This window comes from Nelumbo nucifera, chromosome 1 (genome assembly GCF_055504915.1).
Source record: "Nelumbo nucifera cultivar China Antique chromosome 1, China Antique-T2T, whole genome shotgun sequence".
NCBI lineage: Eukaryota > Viridiplantae > Streptophyta > Magnoliopsida > Proteales > Nelumbonaceae > Nelumbo > Nelumbo nucifera.
The window spans coordinates 721,048-745,947 of NC_142649.1; the positions used below are offsets into that span (position 1 = coordinate 721,048).

At 38.5% G+C, this 24,900-nt stretch overlaps 2 protein-coding genes across 4 annotated transcripts in view; both read right to left on the bottom strand.

Moving 5' to 3' along the window:
- The window catches only part of LOC104586086 (glycosyltransferase family protein), a 95,679-nt gene that overhangs the window by 6,450 nt on the left and 64,329 nt on the right, over positions 1-24,900 (bottom strand). For all 3 annotated transcript variants that reach the window (XM_010243203.3, XM_010243202.3, XM_010243200.3), the window contains exons 8-10: positions 16,396-16,453; positions 16,216-16,302; positions 7,784-7,877 (exon numbers count right to left, since the gene is read on the bottom strand). In XM_010243203.3, coding sequence (XP_010241505.1) covers positions 7,784-7,877; positions 16,216-16,302; positions 16,396-16,453 — 239 coding nt within the window. The remainder of the gene's footprint in view (positions 1-7,783; positions 7,878-16,215; positions 16,303-16,395; positions 16,454-24,900) is intronic.
- On the bottom strand, positions 4,865-7,701 carry LOC148802839 (uncharacterized). The gene is made up of 2 exons (XM_088896252.1): positions 6,474-7,701; positions 4,865-6,342 (listed from the first exon to the last, which is right to left on the bottom strand). Exons 1-2 carry the CDS (start codon positions 6,574-6,576, stop codon positions 5,438-5,440), a joined length of 1,008 nt encoding a protein of 335 aa, XP_088752378.1. The 5' UTR covers positions 6,577-7,701; the 3' UTR covers positions 4,865-5,437.

Consider the following 24,900-nt stretch of genomic DNA (forward strand, 5'->3'; position numbering starts at 1 on the left):
ATCCAAATTTTCCAGTTTGATAATACAAAGGAGTATTACCATGGTGATCTTACGGAATTTCTTGCTTGTGGTTCTTTCCACCAAAGTTCGTGTGGAAAACCCCTCAATAGAACAGGGTTGCAAAGAGGAATAATCATCATCTCCTTGAAGTTGCTAGGGGGATGCTTTTACATATGCATGTACCAAAGAGGTTTTGGATGAATGCCATTATGGCTGCTGCCTACATTATAAACTGTATGCCTTCTCGGGTATTGGAATATAAGGCTCCACATCAACTTCTCTTCCCTAAAGCACCACTGTTTCCCATACCCATGTTTGTCTTTGGTTGTTTCCCATAATCTGACTCCTACTCATGGTAAATTTGATCCCAAAGCTATTACTTGTGTTTTTCTTGGTTATCCCTCTTCTCAAAAGGGATATTGATGTTTTAACCCAATGTCCTGGAAATATCACTCCTATGGGTATTCTTTGTAAAATAAAAGGCAGATGGTATGGTAGAGAGGTATAAAGCTTGATTAGTTGCAAAGGGATTTACACAAGTGTATGGAGTAGACTATGGAAAGACTTTGCTCCAGTTGCAAAGATGAACTTTATCGGGGTTCTACTCTTTTTGGTTGCAAATCTAGACCAGGAACTTCATCAGTTAGATCAAGAGTGCCTTTTTGAATGGGATTTGGAGGAAGAGGTGTACATGGTCTAGACGCCTGGTTTATGTGCTAGAGGCAGTGAACAGAAGGTGTGCAAATTGAAGAAGTCTTTGTATGGCTTGAAATTGTCTCCAAGGGCTTGATTCAGCAAATTTCATCAAGCTGTCCAGCAAATGGGATTCAAACAATGTCAAGCTGACCATACTCTCTTTGTGAAGAGGGAGCAAGGGAAAACTGCTGCCTTGATAGTCTATGTAGATGACATAGTCATTATTGGTGATTGGACATCAGAGATACAAAAACTAAAAAGGTTCTTGGCCACACAGTTTGAAGTGAAAGATCTAGGTCCATTATGTTACATTTTTGGAATTGAAGTTGCCCATTCACAACAAGGGATCTTCATTTCCAAAAGGAAGAAGATCCTAGATTTGTTGAAGGGTTCAAGCAAGTTAAAGGCAAAACCAACTGATACCCCTATGGATGTGAACCACAAGCTAGGTGATTGTCAAGGGGGACCTATAAAAGATGTTAAACAGTATTAGAGACTTATGGGGAGGCTCTTATGCTTGTCTATGACTTAGCTTGACATAGCTTATGCCGTGACCGTTCTCAGTCAGTTTATGCATGCTCCTAAGGCCACTCACCTAGAGGCGGCAAAGAGAGTGCTCAGATATTTAAAGCAGTTCCCATGAACATGGCTTTTTTTAAGAAGCATGGACATATGAAAGTTGAGAAGTCTATATTGATGGAGATTGGACCGGTTCCGTGGATGACAAGAAATCTAATAGTGGCTATTATACCTGTGGGAGGAAATCTTATTACTTGGCGAAGTAAGAAACAAAGTGTTGTGGCTAGGTCTAGTGCGGAGGCTGAATACAAAGCTATGTCCCATGGTGTTGCTTAAGTTCTATGCATTAAGAACTTACTGGGGGAACTGGATTTCTCACTCGATGGTCCTATGCCACTCTATTATGACAATAAAGCTGCCATCGATCTGCCAACTCTGTCTTCCATGACAGAACAAAGCACATTGAAGTAGACAAACACTTCATCAGAGAAAAATTAGAGAAAGGGGAGGTAATACACACCCTATGTCAATTCCAAAGACCAACATACAAAGGGTCCTCATCCTTTGTGACACAATGAACTTCGTGACAAGTTAGGGATGATTGATATCTATGCCCCAACTTGAGGGGAAGTGATGTAGTCTTCCGTTTATGTGCCTTAGGGGCACTTATGTCTTTTACCTCATATGTAATGGTTGCCTTACATATAAATCACATAGCTAGCAAATAAGACTTATTTGTTGGATGCCTTACCTAAGCAAACATTGGCAAGACAATCCAGTACTTATAATAATATTTGATCTCTTTGTACTGAGTCTCAAATAAGGCCTTGGCATGTTCACCTAGTCCACTTATGTTGTATTTCCTTGAAGGTTTTGTTTACATAGTTCTTCAATGTGCGAGTTTGTCAATTAGATCATGATGAAAATGTGAGGACCTTATCCTATATTCCTATTCCATGATGAAAATGCCCCATCTATCATGAGTTTCCTTTATAACATTGTAACTGTGAAAATTTGAGAGAAAAATGAATTGATGTATTCTCTTGGAAGGAGCATATACACAACTTTATATAGAATTACAGAGCTAATTTACAGGGTGATAAAATAGGAAACTAACTTTTCCTAAAAAACTAATTTCTATATCAGTGGGATTCTCCAATTAATATCCCATGATTCTAGGATATCCCATGATTCTAGGAAATTAAGTTTCCTAAACTGATGGACCTAAAATTATGGAGAATCAATCAGAGAGTCAATCTTCTACTTTCCAACACTCCCCCTCAAGCTGGTGAATATGCATCTTTCATTCCCAGCTTGGAGATAAGTCCTTGGAATGCCACACTGCAAAGCCCTTTTGTCAGCACATCTGCCAGTTGACCATTCGTTGAGACGTATGGAGTGCAAATTAATCCGCTATCCAGCTTTTCCTTTATGAAATGCCTATCTATCTCAATGTGCTTTGTCCTGTCATGTTGGACGGAATTGTGAGCAATGTTAAAAGCTGACTTGTTGTCACAGAATAATCTCATTGGACCTTCCCATCTGATCTTTAGGTCTTCCAAAATTATCTTGAGCCATAGTAATTCACATACTCCCTGAGCCATTGCCCTGAATTCTGCCTCCGCACTTGATCTAGCTACCACATTCTGCTTCTTACTCCTCCATGTCACAAGATTTCCTCCAAGGAACATACAGTAACCTGTAGTGGACCGCCTATCCATGGGAGAGCCTGCATAATCTGCATCGGTGTATGCCTCTAGGGTTAATCCAGTATTTCTTTTAAACAAGATTCCTTTGCCAGGATTAGCCTTTAGGTAATGTAGTACCCTATAGACCGCCTGTAGGTGAACCTCTTTCGAGTTGTGCATAAACTGGCTAGCCACGCTCACGGCATATGCTATGTCTGGCCTTGTGTGGGCAAGATATATAAGTTTTCCTACTAATCTTTGGTACATTTCCCTATTCACGGCTGGATCTTCATTTGCTTCTCCCAATTTGTGATTTGGCTCAATCGGTGTGGAGGATGGTTTGCATGCTAACTTTCCTGTCTCTCTTAAAAGATCTGTTACATATTTCTGTTGTGAGATAAAGATGCCTTCTCTGGAATGAGCTACTTCAATCCCTAGAAAATACTTCAATCTCCCAAGTTCTTTTATTTCGAATTCTTTGACTAGGCATCTTCTCAAGGCTTCCTTCTCCTTTTCATCATTTCCTGTCACAATTATGTCATCGACATATACCAAAAGAGTCGTGACTCCCCCTACATCCGAATGCTTTATAAAGAGTGTATGATCTCCCTGACTTTGTTTGTATCCGATGGCAAGCATAACTTTAGTAAATCTTCCAAACCACGCCCTAGGTGATTGCTTGAGACCATATAGTGCTTTTTTCAACCTGCAAACTTTATTTCCTTTTAGATTTCCTTTGAAGCCCGGAGGAATATCCATGTATATCTCCTCCTCTAAATTACTGTGAAGAAAAGCATTCTTTACATCAAATTGCTCCAAGTACCAGTCGAAGTTAGCTGCTAGTGACAACAAAATTCTTACCGTATTCATCTTAGCCACTGGAGCGAATGTCTCCTGATAGTCAACACCATAGGTTTGTGTATATCATTTTGCCACAAGTCTTGCCTTGTATCTTTCTAGAGAGCCGTCTGACTTGTACTTTATTGTGAAAACCCACTTGCAGCCCACGGGTTTCTTTCCTGGTGGTAGGTCAACAATTTCCCATGTTTGATTCTTATCTAGAGCCTGCATCTCTTCTCTCATAGCATCTTTCCATTTCTCATCAGATAATGCCTCAGATAAAGTATTAGGAATATGAATGGTGTTTAGACTAACTAGGAAACTCCTATGTGATGGTGAGAATTTTTTAAATGACACAAAAATTGCTAAGGGATATAAGGGATGTTTAGTGCATTCTCTTGTGCCTTTCCTAAGGGCAATAGGAAGATCTTGGTCAGATGCTAATTCAGAAGAAATTTCTAGAACTGTATTTACCTCATTCTCAGGATTAGGAGTTGAATCTTGAACCTGCACAAGATTAGGATCCTGGTTTATTCTTCTTGAATATACCTGCAATCTCATAGAGTCACCAAGTTCATCATTCTCTGTCATGGGTCTGGTATGAATGGGTGAAGAAGTTGGTTTGGTTTGAGGTGGTTCGATAGGTGCAGATACGGATTGAACTGGTATAGATGCTGAGTTTGGGTGTTGAGAAACTGTAGGTAGACCAAGCGGGAACAATTCTCTGTCTTTATCTTCAATGAATGACAAAGACTCCCCCTGAAGATAAGGTTGAGTGAAATATGGTGTTTTTTCTTCAAAAGTGACATCAATAGAGACAAAGAATTTTTTAGTAGGTGGATGGTAACACTTATAACCCTTTTGGGTGGACAAATAACCCACAAAAATACACTTGATGGCTCTTGGATCTAACTTCCCTCTATTATGGGTATGAATATGGACAAAAGCAGTGCATCCAAAGATTCTTGGGGTGAGATTATTTGTTGTACGTAGATCGGGATAAAATTGAGAAAGTGTTTCCATTGGTGTTTTAAATCCCAACACCCTTGAAGGTAATCGATTTATAATGTATGCAGCTGTAAGCACAGCTTCCCCCCAATAGGTTTTTGGAACATGCTGGTGGAAAAGTAAGTTGCAGCTAGTAGATGACCATTCTTCCTTTCTGCTACTCCTTTTTGTTGTGGAGTATTAATGCAGGAGGATTCATGGATAATCCCTTCTTTTTGAAAATATGGGGATAAAGTTTGGTTGAAATAATCCCGTGCATTATCTGATCTAAATCTTTTGATTCTGACCCCAAACTGATTTTGGATCATGTTATGGAAATTTGGGAGTACACTACTTACATCTGATTTAGATTTAAGAAGAAAGATCCAAGAGACCCTAGTGCAATCATCAATAAAAGAGACGAACCATCGTGAGCCAGACACATTTGGAATTGTGGAGGGTCCCCATATATCACTATGGATCAAAAAGAATGGGACTGAACTTCTCTTGTTACTGATTGGAAAGGGCACATGCTTGTGTTTTGCAAATTCACACACATCACAATGAAAATATTCAACACTCAATCCTTTAAACAAGGAGGGAAACATAGTTTTCAGAATTCCAAAAGATGGATGTCCTAGTCTAAAGTGATGAAGCCAAATGGTGTCTTTGTTGGATGATGAAAGGAATGATAGAGATAACTTATCCTAGACAATATTTGATTTGCATGATTCTTCAAGATAGTAGAGTCCATTCTTCTCCTTAGCAAGTCCAATCCTCTTCCCCAAATCCTGGTCCTGAAATATACAGTAAGAAGGATAGAAAAGCACATTACAGTTCATGTCATGGGTGAGTTTTTGGATGGATATCAGGTTAGTGGACAATTTTGGAACATGAAGGACACTTTTTAGTGTAAGTGATGGATTAATATGGATATCCCCAAGGTCAGCTACGATAGTAAGGGAACCGTCTACAATGGCTATTTTTCGATTGCTTGGGTAGGGGGTGTAAGTGCTAAAATGTAGTGAGGAGTGAGTCATGTGATCTGTGGCTCCTGAGTCAATAACCCATAAATCCCTAATAGGTTCATCTGAGACATTTAGTCCGTGAGGAATAGAAAACTTACCTGAGATTGCAAGAGAGCCTACACCACTAGGTTTCTCCAACGATCCTAGAAGCCCCCTTAACTTTTCGATCTCCTCCTTATTGAACTCGGTCTTGTCTGGAGGCTTTTCTTGGCTCGGATGATTTGTGGTGAAGTTAGCTTGACTTCGACTCTTCTGTTGTCCTCCTCGGTAGCCCCATTCCCTATTTGATGGTTTACCATTCAGCTTCCAACACTTCTCTTTGGTGTGCCTTGGTTTCTTGCAATAGGTACACCAAAGAGACTCCTTGTTGTCTCGTGCAGAGGACAAATCTGTCTTCATTCCTTCCAGTATTTTCGGTTGTTCCATCCTTGTAGTCATGGCTGAACCTTCTAGTACTTGGGGTTCAAGCATAACCCCCCTACGGCTTTCTTCAACACGAATAAGAGAAATAGTCTCATTTAGAGATGGTACCTCTTCTTTGCCGAGAATCTGGACCCTAACTTGATCAAATTCTGCGTTGAGTCCTGCAAGAAAGTCATAAATGCGATCTTTTTCAATAAAACTCTTTAGGATTGCTGCATCCGCTGCACATTTAGTCTCAATGCACCGATAATGATCGAGTTCTTAACACAGGTTCTGCAGTAAATTTGCATACTCGGTAACTGTCTGGCTGCCTTGTTTAGTTGCTCCAGTCTTGACTTTGATTTCGTACACTTGTGCTGCATTACGTGCTTTTGAATATGTTTGTCGGATGGCATCCCAGATCTCTTTAGCCGTGGATAAAAACATACATGTGTTGCTGATTTCAGGGTTCATTGAATTCCATAACCATGACATGATCATGGAGTCAGCTTCATCCCATGCATCAAATCTTGGATCTCCTTCCTTCGGTCCCGTCCCTAAGAGATGGCTAAGCTTTCCTTTTCCCTTTAAATATGTTCAAACAAACTGAGACCACTTCAAATAATTTTTCCCGTTCAACCTATATGCTGCCTAAATGTTTTGCAGGTCGCCAGATGCTTGATGTGAGGAAACTTCTTCCGATTGTGCAGTGGTATTTGATACGGTGGCTTCTGACATATTGGGTGGGCTTCAAGAAAGAGAGAAAAACAGACAATGAAGGTCTGAAAAACTTAGTAAGGATTGGCGGTGAAGGCCTAAAGAATCTTTCAGCCAATGTAAAAAAAAAAAAGGTAACTGTAATGCTCCACCAAACTGAAGAGTGGATCGAAACCACTCAAAATCAAAACTGATCCAAATGAAACCAAAGGGATTCAGTAAATCTGCTCTGGGCAACACCAGATCTAAGATTTCAGACTGATCTGATGTCTCTACAAAGAGATCCAAGAAAAAAGGATGAATCCAATGGCGCAACAGTCCAGAAGAAGCAAAAATGTAGAGTTCAGATCTGTAGCCGATCTCGAAGAAGAATCAAGGACACTCAAGAACCTCCCAAATACTGTTTGAGAGTTCTTGAACGCAGCAGAGATGACCAAAGAGATACTATGTGTGGATTAGGTCGTAACCTGGCTCTGATACCATGTGAAAATTTGAGAGAAAAATGAATTGATTGTATTGTCTTGGAAGGAGCATATACACAACTTTATATAGAATTACAGAGCTAATTTACAGGGTGATAAAATAGGAAACTAACTTTTCCTAAAAAACTAATTTCTATATCAGTGGGATTCTCCAATTAATATCCCATGATTCTAGGATATCCCATGATTCTAGGAAATTAAGTTTCCTAAACTGATGGACCTAAAATTATGGAGAATCAATCAGAGAATCAATCTTCTACTTTCCAACAGTAACATGAATGAAACAAGATCAGATCTCTTGACAATATCACACAATACCACCCATTATTACTAAGTTTTCGTATAGAGTTCCAATTTGGAATAGAAGGCATAATTTCAAAGCTGTTGGTAACTAACAAGTTTGAAAGCGAAACAGGATACATACCAGATGTCTAGGAGCATCACCAACAACTTCTGCAGGTTGATCTGATCCAATGCTGGCTAAACATGCTCCGTTGCAGCTCATATATTTCTGCAAACTATTTAGAGAAGATTATATATGTGTTTATGTATTTTACGGTTTGCTTGCATCTCTGTCAGTATATGAGTGTGTACTTCCAACAGTTTTATCTTAAACACTATATTATCTGCATAATGATTAAGTGATGAAATCATAAGATACACACAACCAATATTCAGGTACTCCTAGGAAACATCGATCCTACTGTGCAATCAATCAAACTACAAGGCCCAAGAAAACGTGGAAATGCATGTATGTTCAAGGAGGGGAAATGAGTTCAGGATCTTTCTTCGCATATAGATAATAATAAATGCCATCTAAGAAAACAAGGTTTCCACAATTTTCATTGGTGGATGTCAAAACATCATGCATCCAAGTCTTGCTAAATTTAATAATAATTGAAGCATAGTTTTCAAGGCACCAAGGTGAGGCTAGGCAATAGGGGGGCGCCTAGGCGTCACCTAGGCGATGGATTTTTTTATGTAGAAAACATAGATCCTAGGGTAGTTCCCTAGGTACCATAACCATATTTCCTTAATAATTATTCATAATTTTCATAAGTATAGAGTTCATGTTAAAGTATAGAAAATCAACATATTAATGAGAAGAAGAAAAAGAAGGAAAAGAACATTCAAAATATATAAGGGCTGAACCCTTATTTTTGTTTTAGAAAAAGAAGAAAAAAAGTAGTAGTAGAAAATGTGTTGATTAGACAAAATTTTAAGTTCTTCCTTACTTATTGGTTCAGGTTTTAAAGTCTTTGAGGGTTCCATACAGCATTTAGCAATGCTTGTATTGATTAAACCCTAACAAATAAGAAAATAATAAAAAGAAATTAGTATATAAACACACAAAATGAATATTTTAGTTTAATAGTGCCTATTTTATAATTATAATGACAAAAAATAAAGAATAAAAAAGTATTTTATAAGACATAGTATAAAACTGCTTGGCGATTAGGCGAGGCAAGCCTCAAAGGGCGCCTTGTCGCCTAGGCGTTGCCTTGACAACTCTGAATTGGAGACAGGTCTACCAGTAATGTTTTTTTGATAATGATAATGAAAAATTTATTAAATAAAGAACTAAGTATTCATCATACAATTCCTCACAAAGAGGCGCGAGGTGCAGCCTCCAAACTACATCATAAAGCTTACAATTGAGCCCAAAAGAGCTGATTCCTATGTACTCCTTGTTTAGCTAGAAGCTCTGCCAGCCCATTTGCCGATCTTCTTTCCCATTGAACTGTGACTGAAATATTTGAAGTCAGCCACTTAAATCTTCTCAAAGCCCCCCTGTACGGCCAGGCTGCCGTCTCTGGTTCTTTTAGCCATCCAATAACCAATTTGGAATCACCTTCAATCAAAATGCTCCACTGCCAACTCTCTTGCATATTTTTCTCCTTGTAACACAGCTTGGAGTTCTGCATTTACAGAGTCTCCCCACCCTATAGGACCAGAAAATAGAGCTACAATCTGACCCTCATCATTTCTGAAGACTCCCCCTATTCCAGATGTCCCCGGGTTGCCCAAACTACTGCCATCAAAATTTAGTTTAAAGACGCCTGCATCAGGAGGCTTCCAATCCACCACCGGCTTGCTTCTGATTGCAGAACTTTTAGCTAGTTGTTCCCAATTTTTCCTTATGTCATCGAAAGTGTAGGTGGAAAACAGATCCAAGGATTTTACCCAACTTATGGCCCTACATAAGATACTTTCTAACATATGTTTGATCCCTCTCCTTGTCATTAAAGATTCTAGCATTTCGTTCCTCCCACAAAGTCCACACCAAAGCAGCTCTAACACACCTCCACAAAACTCTTCCTCTTATCTTTGGCCACCCGAAAGTTGTAGGATCAAAAGATTGCAAATCTGCAACGGTTCTGTCCACCTGCACCCAAAAAGATCAAAAAACTTTTCCCGAAGACCTAGAACAAAAGGGCAAGTGATTAGTATATGGTAGCAACGTTGTCCAGTAAAGGACTCTAACCAATACACAATCTTTCCACATTGCAATATGGTAGCAAACATTTTAGGCCCCACATGTTGCTCTGACCATCCCCTATTTAATTGGAAATTTCAGCTTAAAACCCTCTGCCAGGTGGCGAAAATGAGCTCTTCTTTGGAGGTTTTATTTTAAATAAAATAGTGTAACTTTGGACAGCTAGTACAATTCAAGGATCCAACTCATATGAGGTATAGAGCAGATATTAGCTGGGAAATGGAACTTGTAACCTATCCAGAGGATGCCATGTTAAATAGATGGGTCGGATCACTGATGGAGTTAGCCCACATGGCAGAAATTAGTGGGGTTGTCTAGCAAACCCTCCAGGTTCAAACCCTTTCTTAAAATCCCATGGTTCAGATTGCTCATAGGCAAGGTTCTAAATATCGATACGCCCAATACGCCGGTAGGGGTGTATCGGGTAGTAACGGTACTTTTTTTACTTTTTTTAACTTTTTTTTTTCAAATCCGGTTAAGAGGGTCGGTTTAAGGTTCCTCCACCCCCTGAACCGGTCAAAACCCCGATAGACCCTCTATAGGGGCGTATCGGGGTGCTCCCGATACGATACGTGTCGATTTTTTGAACCTTGTTCATAGGGTTATCCCCACATGGCAGAAATTAGTGGTATATCCTTTAATTGATTCAACAACTTTCCCTTCTTAAACCCTCCAGGGTTCATATCCGAATCTGATGAAACCTCCATGAATGAGGAAAGAGACGCATTGATATAGGATGAAAAAGAGAAAGTCCTATTGGGGTGATCATGGTGAGCAAAGAAAGAATTAATGACATAATCACCTCACAAATGCAAGACACAGACAAGCAGGAAATTAGAAAAGGGTAAATCAAATGGACTCCCCCAAGTGATGCAGAAAGCCTAATAAAGTAATAATCTTTTCACTTTACCAAAGAGCAGAGGAAGGATAATGTGGAGATGCGCATTTCTGGTCAATATGAAAAGAAAGAAATGTGAAAATTTTCAAAGAAAAAACAAAAACAACCGAAGGTGTCATTGACATCATCCTAGTAAATGTAGTGCACTGTCTAAAAAGGTTTAGATGCTTTTAATCTTTTTTCACATGAGATATCCTTAGAAAAAGTGATGTGCTACAAGGTGAAGGGGCTAGAAGAGCTAGGAATAGACTGAAAAGGACTTGGGTGGAAGCAAGGATTGAAATATTGATACCATACGCCCGATGAAGGGCATATCATATCAGTATCAGTGCATATGGATATGTGATACACTATGAACAAGGGCGTATCCCTTGAGTTGTGCGTATTGAGATAATATGGGCCTGTATCGGCACATATCACATTGTATCAGGCTGATACACATTGATACTGACCAATATGCATTGATACTATACCATGTCTGGCATCTCTCTATTAAAAAAACGCTTCTGGCGTGATTTGGAACCAAGTCGCATCTACACCCAAATCTTAAATGCAACATCAAAGATCAAACCACCAAGCCTCTTTGCTTCTTGTGATAATAAATGAAATATAATAACTTAATACTTTTGTGTCCACATGCAATTCAAACAAAAAACATATGTTTATGTTCGGCAACTCCAACTAAAAATTAAACAGAATAATATTCAAAGTTGGTATTTTATAAACTTAGAATTAATGAGCTATTACATCCAAATTTACATCAAAATATGATTTTAATCTCAAAAAATTTATACAAAAGTATTAAAAATAGAATAATTATTTTAGTACTTAAAATTTATAAATTCGCACATGATAAGTATCTTAAAGTTTTTATATATTTTTATAAATTATAAATTATTATTTTAATTTACATTAAATAACAACATATTTATTATTTACAAGAATAAAAATACTGTTTACAAAAAATTTGGGAATATAATATTAAACCGAATCTATCAAATCCAATCTACATTTATATAAAAAATGATTTTTATTTCAGAAAAATTATAGAGATAAAAATATTCATAAAGGAATAACTATTTTAAAAATTATGAAATTTGCATATAATATGTATCCTAGAAATTTTAACAGATTTGATAACATATTTATTATTTATAAAAATAACATATTTAATTATTAAAAATAACAAATTTATTGTTTACACAAATAATAATATTGTTTACCAAACATTTGAGAATTTAATATTTAGTTGAATTTTTTGTTAATATGAAAAAGTAAAAATAGAAAAATAAAAAAAGAAGAATTGATATATTATTTAAAATAATAGTTGCATATGCTTTGTGCCTTGAACTTAAATAGTAAATAACAAAATAATGGCTTTGTGCATGTATTAATTTGTAAAAATCTATATAATATGTTTCTTGGACTCTTGATTGATGCATTATCAATAAAATTGTACAATTACTATGTATCCCACTATATTAATTGTAATATATTTCTTCATATATACCATTAAAATATACATTTCATATGTATTTATACATTATTTGGCTACTTTGACCTTAAATTTTGTGTTATTAATGTATTTATGGAATTTGTATGTATTTCCCAGTTTAGAGAACCAGACTGGGCATAGAACCGAAGAGGGGAGAGGTTCACGGGTCAGAAGTTCAAAAGGAATCGAACCATAGGTCGAACCATGATGATGTGGCATATACATATATATACTAGAGGTCATATATATTATATATAATATATTTTACAACTTTTAATATACTTAAATATGGTGTATTGATGGCAAGTTCCTTAATTTTTAAAGCAAATGATTAGGGCTCTCTTAATTTACATTTTCTTTAAAATATGTGCAACAGAGTAATATGTGCAATAAAGAGTCATTAATTAACACAAGTTAAGAGGTGGACTAATGGTAATTAAGTAATATATGAAAATAAGAGGTTAAGGGTTTGAGTCTTGCTAAGCACATTTTAAAATTTGTATTAGTTAAGGACCCGAGCAGTTTCATGAAACCAGGACCGGTTCACTGTTTTTTCTGGTTAAACCAACTAGTCAACTAGTTTTCACCGGTTTTTTTAATGAAAGAAGTTATTGGGGTATGACTGAACTGGCCAAGGTCTTGGGTCATAGTTTAACTGGTCCAATTGGCCGATCTAGTATGGTTTTCTAAACACTGAGCATATCAAAGTGTTTCTGTATTTTCATCTGTATCCATGTGTTTCCAAAGCATATCTATATCCAAATTGTCTGATAGTTTAGCCATGATTTAAGCGACCATAGTTTGACGATGGCTATTCCACCTGACAGGTATACCTAAAACTTAAACTCCCTTTGACCATGAAGCTACAAATGGTTTGTTAACAAAAGAAACAAAAGACAAATAAATATTTTACTAAAATATCTTTAACAAATAAAATGTTAGCCTTGCCTCCAAAATATATATTTTGAAATTAATAAAATTACTGTCATTTACAAACCATAAATGCAGTTCTACTATTTCAAATTTTTACATATTTTTCTTGAACCTCTTTTCAACTTTTCACTCCCACCTTAACATTATGGCAAAAAAAATGTCCCTTCATGAAGTAAAAATGAGGGTATATTTGTCCATATAATATACATGAAGGAGCCCAAAATGGTAAAATGGACTTTTGAGAAGCTTTAAATGTCATGTGAGAAAATATAAGGGCTATGTTAAAAGGTAAATCTGAAGGGAAGAGATCATAGTGTTTAACTGAAACCTAAAGGGAGATAATCTAAGGGAAGGAGGTTGTAGTATTTGACCAAAACCCAGAGGGAGATATCAGTAATTAATCCTTTTTGGATTGATCCTAATTCATAAAGATATCCATTGGAGGAGAAAGTCAACTAGGTTATGCCATGGGGAAGATTTTAAGGTTTAACATTTAGAGACCAACAACTGGTAAGTTGGACCGAGAAAATTTAAATATTATGCAGTGGTTGTTGAATTTAATGCAACCAAAAATCAGCCAGACTTTGTTGTTTCTAGAGAGTGCTAGGATAGGGTGAATTGTATGTACTAATGTTGCCAAAATTTATCAACTAAGATGGGAGATTGATACTTTTAGACAGAGGGAATTGAAACTTCCAATTTATTTTTCGATTAAAGAGATGTGAATGTATACATAAAAATATAATAAATAGATGTGTTCAAGTTTCTTGCAAAGCTTAATTCTGATCTTGAAATTATGGAAATGCAAATTATTAGGATAGATGAGATTCCTTCCATAGATGAAGTTTATTCCCTGGATCAAAATGAAGCTTGCAGGCAAACTACGATGAGATCTAGTGCAGAAAATAGAGCATTAGTGTCTTCTTCCTTTTTTCTATTTCTCTTTCTTTGTCTTCACACTATTCAGATTTTCAATTCTATCAAGGTGAAAATTTGCTTCTTTTGAAGGATTTTTAATGTGGAAAGCAATTCAGGCTGTAGTAGTGTGGACTGTTTGGGAGGAAAGAAATGGAAGGATTTTTAATAAGAAAAGTAGAACAAAAGAGGGATTATGTGAAGCTATACAAATTAGAGCAGCACACTAGATAAAGACAATTGATACTGTAGAGAGATTGGGCCGAATGGGCCCTAGTGTCTATTTTATGTTTCAATAGTAGGTTATTTATTTTGGTTGCTAATGGGCCTGTCTAATGGGCTTGTTAACTTCTTTTAAGTTATTTTAAGTTTATGCTTAGCTGGACGCCCCACTTAAGGGCTGATTTGTAATTAACCACATTAGTGAAGATTGATAAAAGGATTAGTGAGGGGAGAGAAGTAATTTATCTAACCCTCTGAGACTTGTGGGTGGTTTGGAAGCTCTGAGCGGCTACCTCTTCTCCCTTCCTCCCTGACAGCCGAGAGCAGTGAAACCCTAATTTTCAAGTCTCCAGGTACTGTATTGACCTCAGTTAAGTTTATATAGACTGAAAAACTGTTTTTTTTTTTTCTCGTTTGATCAATGGAGAATTCCGGAAGTGAATCGAAGCAGATGCTGGTATCTGGGGTTGGCCCGATAGATTCCTTTTTTACTGGAGTGACCACAATCAAGCTAGATGACACCGATTATCTAGCTTGGGCATAGTCTATTCGGATTCATGTCTGTAGTAGAGGTAAACTGGGATATCTCACAGGCAGTAAGGTGAAACCTGCAGAGACAGACCCTGCATATAAGAAATGGACGCAGGAGAACTACATTGTCATTGGATGGTTGGTTAACTCTATGCAGCCCCATATAAGTCAGCACTATCTTTGGATGTCTTCGGCCAAGGAAATTTGGGACAGTGTTACAGAAACATATTCATAGAAGTTGAATGTGGCAAGAGTCTATAAGCTGAAAAGTGATGTGAAAAATTTGAGACAGGGGGAGAAGAGTGCAGCGATCTACTATTTTTTTTTACCAATAACAGATTCATTCAAATCTTTGAAATATCAAAATATTTACAGCAAGGAAGACAAGAACTCTTATCTTCCGAATACAACTTAAACCCTCCAAAGAGAGAAAAAGAGAAAAAGAAACAATTAAGTTACAGCTAAGCCCAAAACATTGCTTCCCTTTCTATCCCTTGTTTAGCTAATCCATCAGCTAAAGATTTAGCTGATCTCTTAACCCAACTCATCCTGATTTCCATCTCCCGCACCAGCCACCTGAATTTCCTCTTCTCATTTCTGTAGTTCCATAAACCGCAGTCATCTTTAATCAGCCACCCTATCACCACCTCCGACTCCCCGTTCTCATCCCTAAAAACACCTCCAATCCCTGATTGTCCCGGATTCCCCCTACAACTCCCATCAAAATTTAACTTTAAGAAGCCAGCAGGTGGGGGAGTCCAGGACACCCTTATTATTGGTTTGACCTGAGTGCAGTTTGCAATCTCGCCCCACTTTCTCAACATGTCTTCCACTGTGTAATTTGAAAATAGTTCTAGTGATTTCAGCCACTGTACTGCCCTTATGTGGATCACAGCCCTCAATTCTTCAGCCCCTCTCTCATTTTCTAAGAAGATCCTAGTATTTATTTCTTCCCATAATGTCCAGCATAGTGCAGCCCTTAGACCTCTCCACATAGTCCTTCCCCTTTTCATGTGCCACCTGAAAAAGGAAGGGGAAAATAAGCTTTGCAAGTTTGATGGAGGATTCCACCTACACCCAAAGAGAGAAAAAGCCCACTCCCAGATTGACTTTGCAAATTGGCAAGACACCAGTAAGTGAAAACCAGTCTCCCCGTCCGCTTTGCAAAGAACACACCAATGATTAGTACAATTTGTTAAGTTTTTGGTTACTCAATATCTTTGACTTAACAACAACCTCATGACTATTACCAACAAGACCAAAATAGCAAGTCAAAAGTATAAGTGGTACCTGAACTTTTTTGTTATATTAAGAAAACAAACTGGAACTGGAAATAGAAAATAGTGTCAGGTTTATAAAGCATACAGTTCACATTTATTCAGCACCAAAAGCTTGTTTGGAACACATGATTGCCCCTTCGATCGACAAACTGAATTGCAAGACTCCCCTTGTCTATCTTCCATGTAATGAGAAATTTATAAGAATAAGCTCCAACCATTTCCAATTTGAAACCATATGATGTAAATACTGAGCACAATCTCTCACCTGCCAATTACAATATTGATACCAGCCAAGCTTGCTTCCAAATTAGTATCCACAGTGCCTGTTGTAGCAAGTATTCAATCATAAAAGGTCAATATTAGCAATGAAGGGAAGAAACAAAAAATAGCCCCTTGTTATTAGAGTCACAAGTCCTACATCAAGTGATATTGGAGCAGGTGATCCCATTTCATTTGGTATCAGAGCTCATGGTTAATCACCATGTTCTCACAAAGTGACCAATTCTATAGGCTTAAGGTATCATCTAATCAACAGTATACATACAGGAATTGATAGTAATTGATTTCACCTTGTAGTAAATAAAATATTCATTAAAGTAGAAAAAGGAGACTACACAACTAAGGTTACAAGGAAATCTCCTGAAAAGAAAAAAATAAAATAAAGAACAAAAGCAAACAACCCAAACACATTACAACAAAACTGATAAAATAACACCCTTCAACAAGAAACATGCAATACAATCATCCTGAATTCAAACAGGAAATCTCATATGATAAAAACAAATTTGTGACATCTAAAACATCTAATAAGAGCCATCTCAAAATTAAAAAAAAAAAGAATTTCATCAATCATGACTATCCCATATCTCGCTTTAGAACACCAAGCTCCCACCTCTTATTATACTTATTCCCATGAACCATTCAACTTCCCAGCTTAATCTAAAACTATCAAGTTTTCATATTCCATTTCAGCTCACACTGCTAAAATTCTCCAATTCGCATCAACCAACCCACACCCACATATTTTCATCCTCTTCATTATTTAGAGTTGCCTCCCATCTTATTGCCCTGAAACTTTTAGTCAGCTTCTGAATCATAATCATCATTCACAACTTCATAGACCAGATGGGTTCTATATTTTCTGCTATGCATTTCACCAACCTCAGATCTCTTAAAATTGTCGTCAGATCCAACTACTACTATTTCCACCAATGAATCCATATGATCCCTTGAAATCTTCATTCCCAATCTTAAACTCAATGTGTTCACATTCTCCAATCTCCACAGTTGACATTTTTCCAGATGACAACAATTCAAAGAAGCTCCCGATACAGCATTATCCTGGACTTCATGAACTTCAATTTCCTTCAATCTACCAAAAAATAACTAGGGTTCAAAAAAAAAATCTGGAACCACTTCCCATACTCCCAAAATGGTAAAACGACACGAGGACAGCAAGTCTCAAGAAAGAAACAACTTCTGATGCAAAGAGAAAACTCAAACATCGAAACTGTATTTTTCTTTAATTTTTTATTGAAAATTTTGGGAAAAACATGGAAGCATCAAATGGAGCTGAGACCTGTACCAAAATCCTTCTAAAATCAGGGCACATTGAACTGAACCAGATTCAAGGGTTGCCACCCGCACCTGTACAGACCACTAATGTCATCTGGTGGCAGTCTGACATCAGCAGGTCTTCCTGGCTTTGAAGGTCAACAGAAAAATAAGTCTTCCAAGATCTCTGTTATGCAGGAGAGAAGAAGAGAGGAAGAGAGAAGAGAGAGCCAAAAAGTACTACTGGCGGCGCCGGCTTTTGGTATATACACTAGGGCGACAGGATATAAAAAATAAAAGGAGAAAATTACAATAGTACCCCTGCGGTACTATACTTAGAGAATTAACAGCCTTTTAACACTCCCCCTCAAGTTGGGACATAGATGTCAATCATGCCCAACTTGTCACATAAATCATGATGCCATGAGTGGTGTAACCCTTTCGTAAAGATGTCTACAAGTTGATCTTCAAAGCTAACATAAGGAGTACACACTTCCCTTGTGACGACCTTTTCTCTGATAAAGTGTTTGTCAACTTCGATGTGTTTAGTTCTATCATTCAGCACTGGATTAGCAGCAATGTTTATAGCTGCTTTGTTATCACAGAATAGGGTCATAGGTCTGTCAACTGGAAAACCCAACTCAACAAATTTTTTAGCCACATAATTTCAGCCACTCCATGAGACATTGCCCGAATTCAGCTTCAGCACTAGATCTAGCTACCACATTCTGCTTTTTGCTTCTCTAGGTAACTAGATTACCTCCTATAAAGGTACAATAGCCACTAGTTGACTTTCTGTCAGTCAGGGATCCTGCCCAATCTGCATCAATATACACTTCAACTTTCAAATGTCCATGCTTTTGAAACAACAAGCCTGCACCTGGGAACTTCTTAAGATATCTGAGAACTCTTTCTGCTGCTTCAAGATGGGTAGTCTTAGAATGCATGAACTAGCTAAGAACACCCACTACATAAGCTATGTTTGGTCGAGTCATAGAAAGATATAACAATCTTTCTACAAGTCTCTGGAACTGTTTCACATCCTTGATGGGTTCACCTTGACAGTCACCTAGTTTGTGGTTAGGATCAATAGGGGAATCAACTGGCTTCACTCCCAATTTTCCTGTATCCTGGAGTAGATCTAGGACATACTTTCTTTGGGAAATGAAGATACCCTTTTGTGAGCAGGCCACTTCAATTCCAAGGAAGTACCTCAAAGGACCTAGATCCTTCACTTCAAACTGGGTAGCAAGAAAATTCTTCAACTTCTGAATGCCATCCTTCCAATCACCAGTGATAACTATATCATCAACATATACTATCAGTGCTGCAATTTTCCCTTCCCCTCTTTTCACAAACAATGTGTGATCAGATTGACACTGCTTGTATCCTCTTTGTTGTACTACTACATGGAACCTGCTAAACCAGGCTCTTGGTGATTGTTTCAGCCCATATAATGATTTCTTTAACCTGCACACTTTCTGTTCATTACCTTGAGCCCAAAAACTAGGGGGTTGTACCATGTATACTTCCTCTTCAAGGTCACCATTCAGAAAGGCATTCTTGATGTCAAGCTAATGAAGATCCCAGTCAAGATTAGCAGCTAGGGAGAAAAGGACTCTAATGGAGTTCATCTTAGCAACATGTGCAAATGTTTCTGAGTAATCTACTCCATACAATTGTGTAAACACTTTTGCCACTAAACGAGCTTTATACCGTTCCACGGTGCTATCAACCCTTTGTTTAACTGTGAAAACCCATTTACATCCAACTGGATCCTTCCCCTCAAGAAGATCTACTAGTTCCTTCAGTGTGTGAGAAACCTTGATCTTCAATCAACCGAACAGTAGATGAGGGCGGCAGATCTGGAAATCTGGTGCGAAGGAAACTGTTCACTTGACCTCTCCTTTTAGATCTGATAGTCCCGCTCTGATACCATGTTATGCAGGAGAGAAGAAGAGAGGAAGAGAGAAGAGAGATCTGAGAGCCAAAAAGTACTGTGGCGGCGCCATCTTTTGGTATATATACTAGGGCGGAAGGATATAAAAAATAAAAGGAGAAAATTACAATAGTACCCCTACGGTACTATACTTAGAGAATTAACAGCCTTTTAACAATCTCAACCTACTCTGACACCAAGAGACTTTGGGGGAATAGAATGTGATACTGTTCATACCCAGAAAAAATCCATTTAACTTAATATTTCAAAATTACAAACTTGCCCCTAAATGGGTGCCCAAATATAAATAAGTGTAAGGACAAGAATGCCCATGTTCACAATACATAATCTCAACAATAATATTAGAGATATTGAAGTCGATTACCATTTTATTAGAGACCTTGGTGGCCATATTTCTCTTCACCATGTTTCTTCTGGCCTACAGCTCACGGATCTATTCACCAAATCCGTTTCGGGCCAGGCATATGTTTCTTTTTGACAAAAATGATGCTTGTTCCCCAACATCAATTTGAGGGGGAGTGTAGAGAGAAGGGGCAAATTTGTCTTTGTACTACTCTATTGTGTCATATTAGCGTAGTGGGTACACTAGACATCTCTGTACCTTATTGTATTTTATTTTCTTTTGTAAGGGTAGTCTTGTAATTTTACTTATTTTAATATAAACATGTTTTCTGGGTTGGGTCAACTAAATGAGACCAACTGAACAGTCTTGGAAGTTCTCTGTGTTTTCTCTCTTGTCTCTCTCATTGTCTAGGTTAACAAACAAATACATCAACTCATCACATGCGAATCACATATAGTAACCCTTCAAAAAAATCACATATAGTATAAACAGATTTGAGTGGTGATTTATGCGTGACTCCCCAAGTTCAAGCCTGGGCTTGAGTTGGAGTGTTAGGACCTTGTTGGCTGTAATGATCCTGGGCTCTATCAAAATAGATCATCTAGAGACTTGGAATAAAAGACCTCAAGGAATGCTATGACTTCAAACAAAAAAAACTAGTTGTGTGCAATAGTGTGTTTGAGTTTCTATCTAGGTTATATCAAGAACACAATATTACCAGATGACACATCCTCGCTAGGAATAATGTTATTACATGTTGTGAAGTCATCTATGCAGTTCTGGGTGACAGTGGAGTGCCTAATCACCTAGGCAACTGCCTAGGTGATAAGAGTTTTTTAAAATTGAAAGCTAAATTTTAGCTTGGTCCCTAGTTTTATATACCATTCAGCATGCATATTAATTGAAAGGAAAACAAACCTCTCTATTAAGACCATTAAATTTCTGTGCAAATTTGCAGAAGGTGAAGACCAGGGGGAAAGATGAACAGTGGTGAACTTTGCAGCGGTGAGAAGGTGGAAAAAGTTGTTAAAAAGCTAAAACTTTCGTGCTTGAGGAAGTGAGAACTAGAGGAGCGATAGTGGTGAAGATTGTTGAGTTAAGAAGACCTTCATTGATTCTAACTGGGGAAGCAGTGGAATGGTTTCAAAGGGTCCTGGCAGGAGCAAGGCCAGTAGGTCCTAAGCAGGAGTGGGAAAATTGTTTGGTGGAAACTGAAAGGAAATACTATGCCAAACAGAAAGAGTACAGAAAAGGAAGGTTTATTGGGATTTGTGAGTATTATGGATTATGGCGAAGGGCTGAAGCAATGTACTTGCTTCCCTGAAGGGAAAGGAGCTTCAGGATGGGTAATGGTAGAGAAAGCTTTAGAGTACTCAAACTCTCATCTAGTAACAAAGGAAAACAGTGCAATGAGCTCCAGGTGAAAGGATCATCCAACATTGGAGACGAAGGCTTCTGACTTAGAACTGTTACAGGAGGAAGAAAAGAGGATAACTGAAGAAGTAAAACTGGTAACCAGAGCCTGAGAGATTAAAAATATGGGTGGAAGGTTTTAAGGAAAACCTCAAAAACAAACTGGTGATAACAAACGAGCAGGAGGTCCAAGACTGGAGAAGTTGGAGGAAGAAGTAAAAGACATACTGAAAATCTCTGGTCCATTAGACTTAACCCCTTTTAACGCCAAAAAAGCTTTGATAACCCTGAAAAAGGGTGTGGAGGATATTGAAGCGCTCTCCACATGAAGGATTGACGGTGATCGGATGCTGGTCCCCTGTTTGCAATGAGATTCAGGTGAAGCCAAAGGCTGGTATACAACTGAGAGTCCTACATTTGTCGTTTCACCTCTGGTCCGAGGACTTACCTTAAAATCGGCAAGATGTATGGGGGAGAGTTGTAGTCCTTCAACATTTCCAATCTCTGGGCAATTATTCTACAGCTGATAGGTGCTGCTCCAGAGTCGATTCCTAGACTATTGGAGATTCACACAGCTGGAGTTTGGTAATGAAGTGTGGATCACTTCCTCCATTGAAGTGCAGTGGTGGTTGGAGAGTCTCAGCAGTGAGGAAGCAGACAATGATGTGGAAAGGACTAGGACAGATGCCATTCTGGCCTTCTAGGGAAGGAGGTTCAGGAGCACAGGAAGACTTGCATTGATTTGGAAGAACATCTTTCTGGAAAAGAAAAGGGAGGGAGACAGTGCCCCTCCTGTATTGGCAAATCGATGCCACCCCTAAATAATCAAATGACCCATTTTAAAAGCTATACCCAGGTGGTTACAGGCCCTTTTATCCTCAAGAGGCGAGGTTTCTGTCAGATGGTGGTGGTCAAAAGCTTCTGTCTTTAGGTGATGAACAAAGTAACTCAGATTGGACCTTGCAACGAGTGCCCAGCCAGGCCGATCCAGGAAGGACCATTAGAGGGGGTGGGCTCCTACTATGAAGCATGTGACCTTAGCCAAGGTAATAGATTTCTAGACCATTCTTATGGTCAATCTTCTTCCAAGTCGACACAGCCATTAAAGAATGCGAAGAAAACACTTCAGGCATTGCAAAAACCATCCTTCCAATGGCAACCACAACAAGCGACAAACCTTACAAGGAATGACAGACCTAACCCAAGGTATTCTGAGGACAAAGTGGAGGTCTCAGATGGAGAAGATGAAGGTGGTTTGACTGTAGCGGTTCAGATGATGGTGACCTACAATCAGATGCAGCCTCCTACATTGGCAGTCTAAAAGGGGACCAGATAGATGGGGGTGACGATTCAGAAAATCAAAATATAGAGCACTTATTCCTGGAAGAAGAAAGCAATCAAAGCGCAGGTCCAACAAAACAAGGTGGTTCTAGGTTGTCCAAAGCAGAGAGTTTGAAAGTAACAGAAAAAGAAAACGGGAGAAAATTTGTAATCCAAATAGAGGATAGTTGGGATCTTCTCCAAAACAAAAACAGGTCTAAAATAAAATGATAGTCCAGGAAGACCGAAGGATGGGCAGGACTCTACCTTTAGGGAGGGAGCCACAGAATTCTTTGAGCAGCCACAGTGCAGACAATGGAGTGGCAATTCCCACCAGTTTCACCCCTCATAAGGAAGCTGGCCCAAACGTTCTCTCAGAACAGGATAACCTCAATCTCTCTGTTATAATGGCTGTTTCTGTACCTCCCCCCTTTTGTTTTTGGAACTCTCTCTCTCTCTCTGATCCTGAGGCAGGTCTCACAGCTACCATCCAAGAGGTAGAGCCAAGATCCAGTGTTAGTAAAGAAGGGACGTATCCCAGTGTTCAACTAGTAGAAGCTTGTGGGAGTGATAGGGAGGGTGGGGAAGAAAGGAGGAGAGGAGAGAGAATTTGGGAGCTTATAAATGCGTAGTTTGAAGATTTAAAAAGGAAGGAAGAGGAAGAATAGAGGTTAGGCTCCAAAGAAGGGGAAGGGGGTTTAGGGTAAGGAAAGGAAACAACAGTTGTAGATTAAGGACCAGAAATCAGAGGGGAGGTGTTAGTCGAAGGGGAGGGGTATGCTTATTTTGTGTTAAGCTCTGTGGAGAAACTAGGATGTAATTTGAAAGATCTGAATGCTCTGAAAGTATTTATTAAGAATGCTAAAGGACCTAAGAAGACTAGAAAGTAGGAAGAGAAAATTAAGTGAAGTTGAGAGGAGAGAGTGAAGGAAGGGGAGTAATTAAAAACTCTATTGTTTTCAGGGGTTTTATTGATGTCCTTTAATAAAGATTTTAGGTTGGAATGTTAGAGGACGAGGTAGGGCCAAGAAAAGAACACTAATAAAGGAAGTCAGCAGGGAAGAAGGACCGGGTTTTGTGATGTTGCAAGAAACCAAATTAGCAGATTTTGATAGCAGGTGGGCCAGAGATCTGAGTTGGGCTATGGCCCCATTGTGGGGATCCTTGGGAGGAATTATTATACTCTGGACAGGTAGATTCACTGTTTCAGTTAAGTTCTGACAGGTGGAGGATGGCTTTGTCTGGGTTCTGACAAATGTGTATGGAGTATGGACCGAACGGGTATAGGGAGAGAAATGAATTGTAGGAAGAATTAAACAATATAAGAGGACTGTGGGAGGGGCCTTGGTGTGTTGGAGATAATGTTATAAGATTCATAGAGGAAACTACCAACCCAAGATAGAGGATCAACACTAGCATGAGAAAGTTTAACCAGTTAATCAACTGTTTTGAGTTGAAAGAACTTTGTTAGGAACCTGCCTAACTCAGGGCTCTTTGAGGGAGCCAACCTCCTGAATTCGTTGGAAGGAGAAAGAGAAAGAAAGAGAGAGAGAGAGAGGGAGACTAATGCCGAAAGAATTCCTGTCCTATTTCTCTTTGTGCTTCACTACTTATACTGTTTACAATCTTTGATTTCTTTCTGTTACAGCTGTTGCAAGTGGACGATAAGTTGTGCTGACGTGGCATCCTCCTGTAAAACTGATTAACTGCTTTCTGTTGGTCTGTTCCAGCAGTCTTTACAATCCCCCCCTCCTTTAGAGCGACCTTTCCCTCAAGGTCTAATGTGGGAAAATTTGATTGCAGATCTAAGTAGGATTCCCAGGTTGCATCCTCTGCTGGGAGTTTAGACCAAACAACTAATGCTTCTGGTATGACTCTTCCACCACGGCGCACCCATCTGAAATCAATGATGCAGGATGGCTCAGTCTGCACTTGTCCTTCATCTGAAAATGTGGGAAGGGTCGCACTTGTAATGACTCCTGGCTTCGGCCCTTTCTTCAGTAAGGAGATATGGAATACAGGGTGCAGTTGTGATGTTGCCGGAAGGTCCAGCTTGTAGGCCACTGACCCTATTCTCTCAAGGATTTTAAATGGTCCAAAATAGCGTGGGCTGAGTTTGTTCCACTGTCGGCTTGCAATTGAAATCTGTCTGAAAGGTTGTAATTTGAGAAACACCCAAT